Source organism: Taudactylus pleione, unplaced genomic scaffold, assembly GCF_031769625.1.
Source record: "Taudactylus pleione unplaced genomic scaffold, aTauple2 ptg001362l, whole genome shotgun sequence".
In the NCBI taxonomy this organism is placed as follows: Eukaryota; Metazoa; Chordata; class Amphibia; order Anura; family Myobatrachidae; genus Taudactylus; species Taudactylus pleione.
Genome location: NW_028285762.1, coordinates 503,463 through 517,763, shown reverse-complemented (window position 1 = coordinate 517,763; position 14,301 = coordinate 503,463). Strand labels below are relative to the sequence as shown.

At 49.7% G+C, this 14,301-nt stretch overlaps 1 protein-coding gene across 4 annotated transcripts in view; it reads left to right on the top strand.

Annotated features, from left to right (window-relative positions):
* Positions 1-13,612, top strand: part of LOC148442996 (protein lyl-1-like) — a 31,555-nt gene extending 17,943 nt beyond the window's left edge. For all 4 annotated transcript variants that reach the window (XM_088463413.1, XM_088463411.1, XM_088463410.1 and 1 more), the window contains exons 3-4: positions 2,775-2,866; positions 12,617-13,612. In XM_088463413.1, the coding sequence (XP_088319539.1) occupies positions 2,775-2,866; positions 12,617-13,092 (568 nt within the window). In that variant the 3' untranslated portion in view covers positions 13,093-13,612. The remainder of the gene's footprint in view (positions 1-2,774; positions 2,867-12,616) is intronic.
* The last annotated feature ends 689 nt before the right edge of the window (positions 13,613-14,301 follow it).

Genomic DNA, 14,301 nt, shown 5'->3' with positions numbered 1-14,301 from the left:
GCGATTGCAATAGCGATTACGCACGCAGTTCAGCTGCGATAGTATGCTAATCCATTGTGATCGCTATGCCGTCGCAGCACCACATAAGGACGCGCACTTTACCTTACACAAATCCGTAGTGTTTAGCAAGACTCTGGACTGCGGAACCATCAGTAACATTGAGTATCATCGCAGCCTCACGCACACTTAGCAATTTCTGAGTAAGGCCAGAGATTGTACAACTTCATCGCATGCTATCAGGCCTCAGGCTGCGTATGGCATCACAGTGGATAATTTATGAAAGCCCGTGCAACAGCGTTCAAATGCACTCTCACGCCTGTGTTTCGCCAGCAACCCCCCTGTCACCAACCACCCGCAAGCAGCACTTCCTGTCAATCACTCTGCGATGGGTCTGCATAGACTCTGCAATCGCAGTCCCGATCTCAGTGGCCGGTTCGCGCACACGCACTGCAATGCATGCACAGTACGTAACAATCAGCCGATCGCATACGTATTAGCAACTGCGATCCAAGCTGAATCAGGCCCTTAATTAGGAAACAATGGGGAGGGTCATCACGTGGGAAACAGCATGAGTGATGGTGCTGGCAGTGTCAAGGACCACGGCCAGGGACAAAATCACAAGGATGATTATGAAAGCAGGTCCATGGAGCCCATGTTTTATGAAATAATGCTGAGGTCTTTCTCAATACACTAGTAATATACTCCAGGCAATGGTGGAAGGACAGGACATGAGGCAGCTACAAGGCACGTAGCACCACTCAAAATATCCCAAAACAATCTGTGAGCATGCTTGGTTGAATCTGGGATAAGGAGAGGCAGTAACATGTGTTTAGAGTAAGATGGGATCCGTCAACCTATAATAGTAGAAGCCAAGTAGATAACTACTACCCAGAATGGTTCAAGTTTAGGGTTTCACCAGATGTGCAGGAAAGACCCCGAATGATTACAGTTCCTCCAGAAGACGTTTGGAATACCTGGAGAGATATTGCTGAGTCTAGTAGTACCAATATTTGTTTTTATTTGATGGAGTTCTCCTTAATGCGAACATTAACAGAGGATTTTGCAACCCCATCAAAAATGTCCCACCACTTCTCTGGGTCAGTTTTCATCCAAGTCCATCCTGTGGAAGGCCAGAACAGGCTCCCCAGATCCCCTAGTATGTCTTCTGGGAACCAATGTTACCACTCTGTGATGTTTTCATCCAAATTATGTTATGTCATCCAAATCCATTCAGTGGAGATCCCAGAATAGGCTCGCTGGATCAAAGTTCTTCCGGCGCACTCTGCCGTGAGGTCCGACTGGGACCCCAACCACTCCATTAGGCATCTCAGACCAATTGCCACCCCTCTGAGGAGTTTTCATCCAAATCCATACAGTAGAAAGCCCAGAACAGGCTCCCTGGGTCAAATTTCTGCCCAGCGTACAGCAACAGGAGGTCTGACCGGGACCCTAATCCCCATAAAACTTGGCCAGGATCCAACTGTACCACCTCGTGTTTTTTCTTCCCAATTGCTGCAGGGGTGTCAGCAGAGCAGGGGTGCCAGCGGTATCCTCAGTGCGGGGGTACTGGCGGTGTCGGTAGTGCAGGGGTGCCAACGGTGTCCTCAGTGAGGGGATGCTGGCAGTGTCGACAGTGCGAGGGTGCCAGCGGTGTCCTCAGTGTGGGAGTGCTGGTGGTGTCGGCAGTGTCCTCAGTGCCGGCAGTGTCTTAAGTGCAGGAGTGCCAGCGGTGTCCGTAGTGCAACAGTGTGGGGTGCTCCTGGTGTCCAGCCGTGTCGGCAGAGCGGGGGTGCCAGCGGTGTCCTCAGTGCGGGGGTGCTGGCGGTGTCGGCAGTGCGGGGGTGCCAGCGGTGTCCTCAGTGTGGGGGAACTGGCGGTGTCGGCAGTGTGGGGGTGCCGGCAGTGTCCTCAGTGCGGGGGTGCCATCAGTTTCCTCAGTGCAGGGGTGCTGGCAGTGTCCTCAGTGCAGGGTGTCGGCAGCGGGGATGCCAGCAGTGTCGGCAGCGGGGGGTAGCAGTGTCGTTACGGCGAGATGGGCAGCATTTTTCCTCCTCATCCTGTGCCCATTGAAGTCTATTGGCAAGCGTTTATTGCTTATTGTGACAGACAGCTCTCTCAGCCAATCAGCGGCAAGCCTATAGACTTCAATGGGACTTTGTAAAATGGCCACTCGAGGCAAAACCTTGAGATCCGACAGCAGGATCTCGAGGTCTTGCCTCGAATAGGGATCCGGGGAGGGCGGGGAGATCGGAGCTGTCTCGGATTCCCTCAGATCGGGTGGGCTCGGTTCCCTGAGACCCGGGCCCGCTTATCTCTAATCATAAGGTCAATCTGACTTTTACTTTTGACTTCTTGAAGAAATTTATTTTTTACACACATTGAGGGCGATTCAGTTCTTCACAAAAACCACCAACACTGCCAATTTTGCTCCATAGAGGAGCGCAGGAAAATCGGCAATGTTGAGCTACCATAATATGCAGTAATGTGTGTAGTCGCACATCGTGCCTCAACAATGCAGAATTGATTTGACCACTATGAGTCCAAATTGGCCACGGTCACACAGAGGGGTTTGGTTTTCTGTTCTTGAAATCACAGCAATTAGAATTAACAAAAGGTTGAACCAGATGGACCTGTCGGTTTTACCCTTACCATCTATCTACGTAACCATGTAACATGGGGGTCCTAATTTCGAAGCTGTGAACATCAAAGTTTGTAGGCTTATATGTATAGTTCAGCATTAACTATATACTTTCATTTCCCTACTTTTATTTCAGTCCTTACCTCCGCGCCTCTAGCCTGATCCCCATCTTTTCTGGGAGATTTAAGAGGAGAAGCTACGCTGACATCATCGAACCGCCATTCATAGGTACCGTACAATCTATTTTATTTTAGCAAACCTCTAATATGCTAAGAGCAGAACTATATAGAAAAACTAACATAGAAACAGTGTAACCAGGGGCGGAATAAAAAAGGAGTGGGCCCTGTGTGCAGCCTCCGTGTAAGCCCCCCTCTCTCGCCTGCCCGGTTGCTGAGTAGACTCTTGAACTATTCCAGAGTCTACTGCGCATGCGCAGGTCTTCGTGAACATGGAACCCCATATTCCCCGTGATTTTTCTACTACACATGTGCAGGTCTTCTGGAAAATGGTGGCCGCACCATTTTACTGTCAATTTCTACTGTGCCAATGCCGCAGAGGTAACTATACTGTATAGGTGCACCAATGGGAGCACCCTGCACCCATTGTAAATGTGCCTATGGGTGTAACCAATTAACCATAAGAGAAGACATAAGCAAAATGGGGGGCCGGCAGTATAGGAGGGGAGAAGGGGGGGTAGGATGTACTGTTTGGCTGTGTTCTCAGTGACATACAGAAAGCCCCCAACTCATTTAAATTGCGGGTTTTTAGAAGTGGAGTTAATACCCATAGCAACCAATCAGATTCTACTTATTGTTTATCTAGCACCTTCTAGAAGATATTAGCTAAAATCTGATTGGTTGTTATGGGCAACAACACCACTTCTAAAAACCTGTACTTTATAAATATACCCCATAAAGTCAACTTCAAACAGTTGAAGATAAAATAACAGCATCCACAAACCTGACTTGATAAGTGCTTATGAGATTATTAATTCATTAATCATTTCTCGGCTTGACTACTGCAACCTTCTCCTCACAGGCCTCCCACGTTGCCATCTTGCTCCCCTCCAGTCTGTTCTCAATGCTGCAGCTAGACTTATCTTCCTCTCCCGCCGTTCCACTTGTGCTGCTCCCCTCTGCCAAAACCTGCACTGGCTCCCATTCCCCTACAGAATCCTCTTCAAACTCCTCACCTTCACATACAAGGCCCTCTCTAACTCTACTGCTCCCTACATCTCCAACCTCATCTCCTTACATACTCCCTCCCGCTCACTCCGGTCTGCCAATGACTGTTACCTCTCCTCCACCCTGGTTACTTCATCTCATGCTCGTGTCCAAGATTTTGCCCGTGCAGCCCCCCTCCACTGGAATGAGCTTCCTCGCTCGATCAGGCTCTCCCCGACCTTGCAGAGCTTCAAACGTGCACTGAAAACCCACCTGTCCACCAAAGCATACCCTTCCACCACATAACCATGTTACCAGGTCTCTGTCCCTCCCGCCTCAGCCATCTCTACCTTGCTTACTTCCTGCACTCAGGTCCCCCTCTACACACTCATGCTTCATGTCATCTGTCTGTCTCCCCTCTCCCCTAGATTGTAAGCTCCTAGGAGCAGGGTTCTCCTCCCCACTGTCTCACAGCCTTCTTGTCTAGCACTTCTATGACAGCCTTCACCTTCCCAGCTGTATTGTGTATGGAGAATTGTGTTGCTAATTGTTACTTGTGCTCTGTTTATAAGTTGGTTACTGTATTGTAATGTAATGTTCTGTGTACCCTTTACTGTATGTACGGCGGTGCGGACCACTTGTGGCGCCCTATAAATAAAATGTAATAATAATATTTTATTCATTTACAAAATACTGTAGCTGGCTGACCTGTGTGAGCACCGCAGTGCTGTCCCTTGTTCCTAATAAATTGATCGGCTGTATTCTTATGAATGTAAGTTCAGTCCACGTTAATGCAGTCACCAGGGCTGCAGAGAGATCTCGCTGGGCCCTTTACTGGATTTGGGACGTAGCCATGGACGGGGAGGGGGTTTTATCTGCTAAGCAAAGTATGCACTTTACAGATTGAGGGCCTGATTCAGAGGTTGACGCAATGCCAATATCTGCGCAGCTAAGCGATTATTTGGTACTGTGCACGTGTGAAAAGTCCTGATAGCTCTCTACGGCACATGCGTTCCCCTGTCTGTACAGAGAGTCCGCTGTTGCACACGGGATCACAAACATTAGAACTGGTAAGACAAAACAATGGGTCGTGGCTGGGAGGTGATCTGATGCGTGTGCTCAGTCCGTCTCATGGTCATGTTATGGGCGTGTCACGTGAGTGTCAGTGAACACGGCTGCTTTTCTAAACGCAGAACCAAAGACACACAAGCCATGTTATCAGGATTTTCAAAAAGGAACACTGCGTCTGCCATAGGCTCGTGCACGTGCCAATGGTTGAGTGTTTAGAACCATAGGCATATTTGCAATGCAGATGGGCATTGATAGTTGGCGCCTCAGGGCTTGCACTTTCCAGCGCACACCAGAACACAAGGGGAAGGCTGAAATGAGCATTTCCATATTGCTGCCAGCGCGACAGTAAGATCGCAACCACGCATGCATTACCCACCTCTTAATCAGGTCCTGTGCATGCTGCCACGCCAAGAGTACGCATTGGCCACTAGTAGCCTATCCCCCCTCTTGGTATCCCTGGCTGAATTCACCATGTAGAGGTTTTAGGGCCTGATTCATTAAGGATCGATATTGCTAAAGCGTACGCAGATGGACGATTATTGTGTACTGCGCTGGTGTATGCATCGCAGTGCACGTGCACGAAGGCACCACTGCGATTGCACTGCGATCACGGAGACCACGCAGAGCCATCACAGAATGATTGACAGGCAGTGAGCGTTTTTGGGTGGCGACGGGGGTTTGGTCGGAGAAACGCATGCGTGCATGACCGTTTGAAAGCCGTTGCAAGGGCGTGCATAAATTAGCCAGTGCGATGGCCTGCGCAGCTTTAGTACTCACTGCGTGCAACGAGATTAGCAATTTCTGAGTAAGGTTGCTGTAATTCTGCGTGAGGGACCGATGGTACTCGATGTTACCGATGTTTATGGAGGTTTGCATGGTATTACGGATGTGAGATAGCGGTAGTGGGAGGCAGCGGGCGTCTCTATGCTGGCATTGCGAAAGCAATCACTAGCATATTTTTGCAGCAGATCTGCATGCGATTACGGAGCTGCGATCGCAATAGCGATCCTTAATGAATCAGACACTTAGACTCTGGATGTCTGTGTCCATGTATTTCACATTGTTCTACAGCAGTAAATGTCTTGTGCCCAGACTATCATTTCTACATTGGTGACCCATCACTGGGTGTACCAGAGGGCCTGATTCAGCAAGGAACGCAGTTGCTACTACGCACGTAATCGGCCGATGGTTGCGTACTGCGCATGCATCGGAGTGCGCGTGTGCGTGAATAGCTATTGCGATCGGGACTGCGATCGCAGTGGCTACACAGACCCATCACAGAGTGATTGAGAGGAAGTGCCTTTGAGGGTGGTGACGTGAAGCGCGTTTCAAGCGTTTCAGCATCGTTGCGGGGGGCGTGCCTAAATAATCTACTACAATGGCCTGCGCAGCCTGAGGCCTGATAGCTTGCGTGGTTGTAAGGTCAGAGCTTGTGCAAGTGTGCGTGAGGCTGCGATGGTACTCCGATTGTACCGATGGTTCCGCAGTCTTGCTAAACATTACGGATGTGTGTAAGGTAAAGTGGGCGTCCTTATGTAGTGCTGTGAGGGAATAGCGATCGCAATGGATTAGCATACTGTCGCAGTTGAACCACGTGCGTAATCGCTATTGCATATGAAGTTGCGTGCGTTAGTGAGTCAGGCCCAGAGTCCAGTACAGTAATTGGCCTGGGAAACACTTATGTTATGTATACTGTGTGTTCTAAGGGCCTGATTCAGAGCCGCTCGTAAGCAGCCGCTCGTTCGCTCTGAGCGATGTTCGCACAACTGCGCATGCGTATGGGTCTTAATGCGCATGCACCAACCAGTCATTGCGGTCGGAAATCGTGCGCTCGCAAAACAGCGAGGGGATGCTAATTTGAGTGACAGGATGAGGCGTTTGTGGGTGGTAACAGGGGAAGGTGCTTGAAAACGGGGAGTGGAGATCCGAATGCAGGCGTGCCAAATGGTCAAAACGGGCGTTTAATGGGTGTGCATAATTAACAAAGCAGCGTCATCGACCACGTCACTTGGTTGTCTTTTAGCCTGAACTGCTCGCAGTGATTGCGGGAAGTAAAACCTACCACAAGCACTGCAAGCAGTTCAAATGTCTTTCGATGTACTCGATTAATCTAATAAATAGCGGAGAGGACGTATGATGCGAACGGCCATGGGGCGTCTTTACAAAATAGCGAGCGCATGTTTTGTTCGCTCGCCCAGACATAGAGGCGTCAACAGACCGCAAAGAGCGAGCGCTCAATTTAAATAGCCGGCCCCTTTTCCTGAACGACCGTTCGCAAATAGTGTCCGGCTCTGAATCAGGCCCAAAGTTCTGCATTGATGACCTCTGTCCTGTATCTAGTGACTCCTAGGACCTAGGACCTGTGTGCTGTACTGTAGACAGTACTAGCGGCAGGCTGTGTGTTTCCTCATCATGGTGTGGGACCTGGGGGTGTGTGTCAGCGGTTGGATCCAGGAAAATGTGGTCTTGTGGGTTTGCAGATTCTGTTATCTATCAATCTTGCCTTCCGCTGAGAAGCCTGTGAGGTGAAAGACATAAAAGTGAAAGAACTGACGGAAACGGAGAGAGGGAATTTGAGGTGCGGAGGAGGGGTGTATAAATTGAGTAGCAGGAAGGATTTGGGAGTCGAAGGATGTACATTGAGAGGCAGATGCTCCTATAAGCTTCACAGGTGATGCTGGGTAATACTGTAATTATTGCATTTGAGCCAGGAAGTTTTTCATGTGATTATGATGGATTTTATATTATTTATTTATTACGTTATTTATATAGCGCACAAATATTCCGCAGCGCTTTACAGAGAAATTGGTCCATTCACATCAGTCCCTGCCCCAGTGGAGCTGACACTCTATGGGCCTGATTCAGACCCGCTCGCGAGCGCGGGTCGATGGTCGGCCAGTGCGCATGCGCGGCTTGCGCGAGCCCTGGAGCGAGTGAGAACTTCACTCGCTCCGGGGCTCGCTACAAAACGGGGCGGCTGTCGATGTTGATCGACAGCTCGCCTCGTTTTGTAGGCGGGGAGTGGGGGTGGCTGGACAAACGGAGGCGTTCCCGAAGGAACGCCTGCCGTTTGTAGGCGGCCCTACTAACATCATTCATGATGTCAGTAGTGAACTTCCTGCTCTATTAGGGTCACAAGGGTCTTGTCGCAAACCCACAGCTTTTGCGAGCGGCCTGGCGATAGTATGCGAGCGGCCTGGAAGCGGATTTATTTATTTTTTTAGAAATCCGCCCTGATTCAGAGCGAGCGCTCGTAAATAGCAAACGCCTCTGAATCAGGCCCTATATTCCCTATCACATGCTCACACACTAGGGTAAATTTTTTTGTTGGGACTCAATTAACCTACCAGTATATTTTTGGAGTGTGGGAGGAAACCCACGCAAACACATGGAGAATATACAAACTGCACAGTTAGGGTCATATGGGAATAGAACCCACGACCTCAGTGCTGTGAGGCAGTAATGCTAACCATTACACCGTCTGTGCTGCCCTGCCCTTTGTATATGTGTTACAGACACAGGCGGCCTGGTGCAGAGGTGGATGCTCCTCTATTGCTGCCTTTTTGCAGATTTGCAGTGGTGGTTATGTGTTTCAGCCTTTCCCTTGTGTAGTATCCTGCATGGGAATGTGCAAGCCCGGAGACGCCCGCTTTCATTGACCGTGCACACTGCCAATCAGCCGGTGGTTCCAAACACTCTGCCATCATCGCTTCATCATGTTCAGCATTGACACTTGCACCAGCCTATGGCAGACGCAGTGTCTCCTTCTGAACTCCGGCTAAACGTGGCCTCTGTGGCTGAGGCTCTGTATTTGGGAACGCAGCCGTGACGCTCCCATAACACGCCCAGAAGATGGCCTTCTTTTTGCGCACACTTCAGGCCACCGCCCAGTCACCGCCCATGGTTTTACACAGGCAAAAAGATAGTGGGTGGCGCTGCACACATCAGCCAAAATGCCAATAGAATATCAAAACAGTATATTACATTTATTAAAAAAGCACATAACTGTGTATTGAGCAACACAATACAATCATAAAATATCAATGTAGTAAAAACAATGTAACTATAATTGTCACCACAATCTCAGGATAAATATTAGCCTTCTATACCCATATCAGCTAGTGACACACGCTGGATAATAGCCTTAAAGAGTTGGGTACGGGGTCCCGGCACTCAGGATCCCGGCGGTCAGAATCTCGACGCCGGCATCCCAACAAGGTTAGTATTCCGACACCCGTCAATCAGTATCCTAACCCTCCCAAATGCGTCACCGGGTCTGGTGACACCCTGTGCGCACTCTGACTATCCCTGCGCACCAGAGGCGCGTCTGCATCTGAAAAGGGGTGTGGCATACATAAAGGGGCATGGCTTGTGGGGGATCCCAATTACTTTACTAGTTCCTGCACTGTCGGCTCCTCTGTGACTGAAGCCAGGTGCTGCAGGAGAATGCCACACTGCAGCACCCGGATCCTGTTACTGCAGAGGAGCCAGCATTTTGGTGTCACCCCCCTTGGATGACACCCGCACCCCCTGCACCCCCCTCATGTCGCCACTGCCCCAACCCTGCCATAACCCCATTACTTACCGTTGGGATGCTGGCGCCGTGATTCTGACAGGCATTCTAAGCGCTGTCATCCCAACTGTCGGTATTATGACCGCATCCAGCCTTAAATAGGCAATGCTCCAATTAATGAACAGCTAGCAATACTGTGGAAAGCGTAGCGGAGTCTCACCCATATATCAAAGTCTCACTGAGATGTATAGTGCAAATTAGGGTATATTCAAATAGCATCCAGGTCCGGACTTTGCAATCATGCAGAATTATGTCTCAGTCAGTCCTGTTAGTATATAATGAACCAGACCCAGTGGCTGTGAGTGCCGGTGAGACACCTCTGTGTCAGTGCAGGGGGAACGCTGCTCCTGCCTACTCACAGGTGAATCTGTGGCTTAAACTCACCACTGGTTAAGCAGGTAACTCTTCCGGTGTCTGCTTGTGGTATGCAGGTAAAGTAGCAAGAACCACATAATCCAAATCAAGACCCAGCACTTAACAATGAAAGCGCAATATAGTTATGGCACCGGGACCGTCCTGCATGCCGGCAAAGCTCTAGCTGTGAAGTCAGGCTGTGTTAAAGCTCTGAGCTCACATCCCGGTCCGTGGAAGTGGTCTGAAGCAATGTCAATTGCCGTGTCTGTGGGTGGTCTGCTTTCACAGATACAGGGCTGTCTTAACAGCAGTGTGGGCCCTGGGCAAAGCAATGCACTGGGGCCCCTAGCCGTACCCTCGGACCACACCCCATTTTGTCACACTGGATGCATGCCCACAGTCCCCCTCTCTAGTGAATAGATGCGGCACACATGCGCATAGCATTTTTTCACGGCCTCCTCTAAGCTGCTTTTTTTTTTTTTTTAAACTGAGGAAATAGGCACACTGAGCAGGAATATGGCCGCCGCTGTGGCTCCCCTTCTCCCCCACCGCGGCATCTATCCTGCCCGCACTACAATGTGACGTTGTGTTGTCACGTCTCCTTCCAACCAAATGGGCCGCCCCTTGCAAGCCAGGGAATGACGCGGTGCTGCCAGAGGTGTAGCACGCAGCTGTGCTGCCTGGAACAGGTCAGGTCGGAATACCCTGCTTTGAAAAAAAAACATTAACCAACTGGCTGCGGCTGCACTGTGCAGGGGGCAGGCGGGCCCCTTGGAGCTTCGGACCCTTGGGCAATTGCCCAAAAAGCCCAATGGAAGAGACGGCCCTGCACAGATATGATATAGATGGCACATGGATGTGGTAAACAAATGGTATGAGTTCTGTGGATGATCCTCTGTATTCCTCAACCGGTTTCACCACAAGCAGCAGCTTTTTCAAAAGCTTTTGACTCGCTCAGGGCCAGACTGGCCATCGGGCACTTCTGGCATATGCCAGAAGGGCCGATAGCCTAAGGACCGGCTTGAAGAGGGGGAAGGATATCATTATGATATTACGGAGAAGGTATGGGCGGATTGATAGGGCTGATATACAGCCCCAGTCCTTCCCTGGTCTCTCTGGTACTAATTCCAGCGCCTCAGTACGCAGCAGCGGACTCCACGTACACTCAGGGTAACGAATGCGCCGTGGGGGTTGTCAGGGCTTTTGGCGCATGCACAGTATCATATAATCGCTCATCTGTGCCAATATCTGCACTGTGTCCACCTCTGAAACACCCAAAAAATTGCTACATACCAATTGCAAAGTGCAATGGAAAATGCTGGTGCTACATAAATAAATGTTAATAAATACTAAATACAATCTTTATTTTCGTGGCACTATTACTTTTTGTTTTAACTTACCTTTATCCTCATCTATTATTCCACGTCTATTCCCCTTCCCCTCTACTTGCTTTTCTTCTGTAAAGCTGTGTCATTGCCGGTGGGGTCTCCTGTGGGGGGCATCTGGCTGATGTTCATGTGGCGGCTGCTCATGGCGAACGCTCGCCGCAGTTCGCCAATTAAGATGTGCTATCAATGTTTCTGCTCTGGGAGGAGCTCCCCCCAGTAGCTGCTCAGCTGGATGTGGCTTGTTCTGACCCCCCTGCAGCCTAAACCTAACCCTCCCGGGGGGTACCTAATCCTAACCTCCCCTTTCCCTAGCTAAACCCCAACCCTCCCGGGGGGCTGCCTATCCCTAAGTCCCCCGGGGAGCCCTGAAACCTAACCCTCCCACCCGCGGCTGCCGGCGCTCGGCTAACCTTCGTTCTGTATGCCGGGCGTCGGGCTCTTGGCGTAGGGATACTGATAGGTTTCGGTATTTTGATGCCTGTCATTAGTCCCCTGTCGGTATTAGACAGTCGGGAAGCCGGCAGTCAGCATTTCGACCTTCGGCTGCCTGACTGCATCCCCCTGTACCCTCTTGTGCTCCTCCCTACTCTGTTTACATGTATCTCTTACTCCCCACTAGGGCAACTAACACTTGGCTGCTTATGTGGGTGTAAAGGTCGCTAATATAGCTATGTTTATTATCCACGTCAGTGTCCTGCTTTGTATTGTATTGTAAGTCGCTGGTTACTTATTTGTTTATGTACTTTGTAAGGCACTGCGGAACACTTGTGGCGCCATATAAATATATGATAATAATAGGTAGTCCCCTGTCATACTCCTGAGGTTTGATATAAAATGATTAGAATAATACAAAGAAGATATTTATAACTTATATACATCCTCTTTGTTTATTGTAATCATTTTTATAATTAACACTCCCCAGCTTTGTGGAGCTCCCTGGGACTGCAGGGAGACAAGAGATGAGGCAGCAACAGCTCAGCCTCGCTTCTGTATAGTCAGACATTGCTTGGAGAGCTGTGGGTGGGGCCACACCACAGGCAGTAAACTGCACAGAAAGAGAGCTGATAGAGGCATGCCGCTGAGTATGGGGAGGGCATGCCTTGAGCACTTATGGACACCTTAGATGTGTCATGTGACCAGGAAGTGAACTGCAGTGAGATCGGAGCTGTCAGCAGAAGCAAGAGAAGACGAAGTGATGCAGGTAGGAGAAACAATGGTCACTGAAGCTTAGTGTAGTAAGGGAACAGTCACAGTGAGCAGGGGGTGAGACAGGCTTCCAGCACTCAGACCCATCTCCATATGTGCCTCCCCAGCCATTGACCTTACCGAACGTCACTGGAATTTATACAAAGTGTACCTAGAATATGTGATTGTGGGCTATATGAATTTACTATAGTGGTTATGTTAACACTATCTTTGCATTTCACAGTAAGACAGCCACAGAAAGTTGCTCGTCGCGTCTTCACTAACAGTCGGGAGCGCTGGAGGCAGCAGAATGTCAATGGAGCCTTCGCGGAGCTGCGGAAACTGATCCCCACCCATCCACCTGACAAGAAGCTGAGCAAGAATGAGATTCTCCGCTTGGCTATGAGATACATTACATTCCTAGTGACTCTGCTGGGTGACCAGCACAGCCCTCCTCCCAAAACGTCCCCTCCCAAGAGGAGATTCACACAAACTGATTTGCCTCAGAAAGTAAAAGAGTGTCACAGTCCCACGCCTAACCCGCAGGTGCGTGAAGACCAAGAGAAAAACAGGGGGTTTGGGTGCACGGTGTCTCCGATGTCTGGCAGTTGTGGGGACAGTGTAGAGTCCGAAGAGTCGGAGGGGGACAGAGACAGCGTTTCGTCTGTGACAAGCACACAAATTTCAATGATCAGATCAGAAGTTGGAGGAAGCCGGTGAGGGTTGTGGAACGAAGGAGATTGACTTTACTCTCCTTCAAACTTAATTTTGCTGAACAGACACACTCGTCTATGTACAAAGCTTTGGGTAATGGACGTATAGAAGAAATATTCCAGCATGAGCTTTAGTGAACTCACCAGAGCCAAAGTATTCCAAATTCTTGTTGCTCAATCAGTAGTGTGTATTGTGTTTCACCGACCGTACCATTTACAGAATCGCTTCATTACTACTGAGCTAGGGAACATATGATAGTTCTGGCTATACAAACTTTACTTTTCTTCTATTTTTAGCAGATTTTAGTAGATTTAGTATTCATGTTGCAGCATCATTCAAAAGATATGGACAAATGTGTAAACGCTCTTCTCTGAGATACTGTTGTGACTTTTTTTACCGAACTGGTGCCACTGACAATTGCAGGGTTGGTCAAAGCCTAAATTCTCTCCGTACAACATGTCTGTAGGCTTTACGACCATTAGACTACAGTGAGAACTACTAATTCTGGAAAGGTTATGTATTTGTATTGTTACACAATAAATGACAAGTTGTTTGTCCTTATGATTGGGTGCTTGTGAAATGTAGTGAAAACAATAGTGCAGTACAGACCGTCAGTCTTCCATACTTGCCTAATCTCCCGCAATTTCCTTTACTGCCTGAACTTCAGGGACTTCCTGCAGACACCCTGGAGAACAGAGAATTGTCCCGGATAGCTCCCAGTGGTGGGCGGGGCCAAGATCCCAGTTGTGTCACCAGGTATGAAGTCGGAAGCCGGCGGACCTAATCCCGACAGCCGGCTTCCCGACTGTCATATCCCAGCAAGGGTCTAAAGACAGGCGTCGATATGCCGACGTCTGTCATTAGACATATGCCGGGAGACCGATGCCCGGCATCCCGATCGAAGGGACGCTGGGCGCCGAGCGCGGATAGCCGGGGAGGAGAGTTAGGTTTAGGGTTCCCGGGGGGGACTTAGGGTTAGACACCCCCCCAGGAGGTTATGTTTAGGCTAGGGGAAGCGGGGGTTTGGGTTAGGCACCCCCGGGGGGTGGTTAGGGGTAGGCACCCCATGGGGACTTAGGCATTAGGCAGCGGGGAAGGGGGGGTTAGGTTTAGGCACTTAGAGGGGGTATTAGGGTTAGGTACTGGGAGGGAGATTAGGGTTAGGGGGTAGAATTAGGGTAGCTAATACTTATCTGAGGACAATCAGGATTTCCA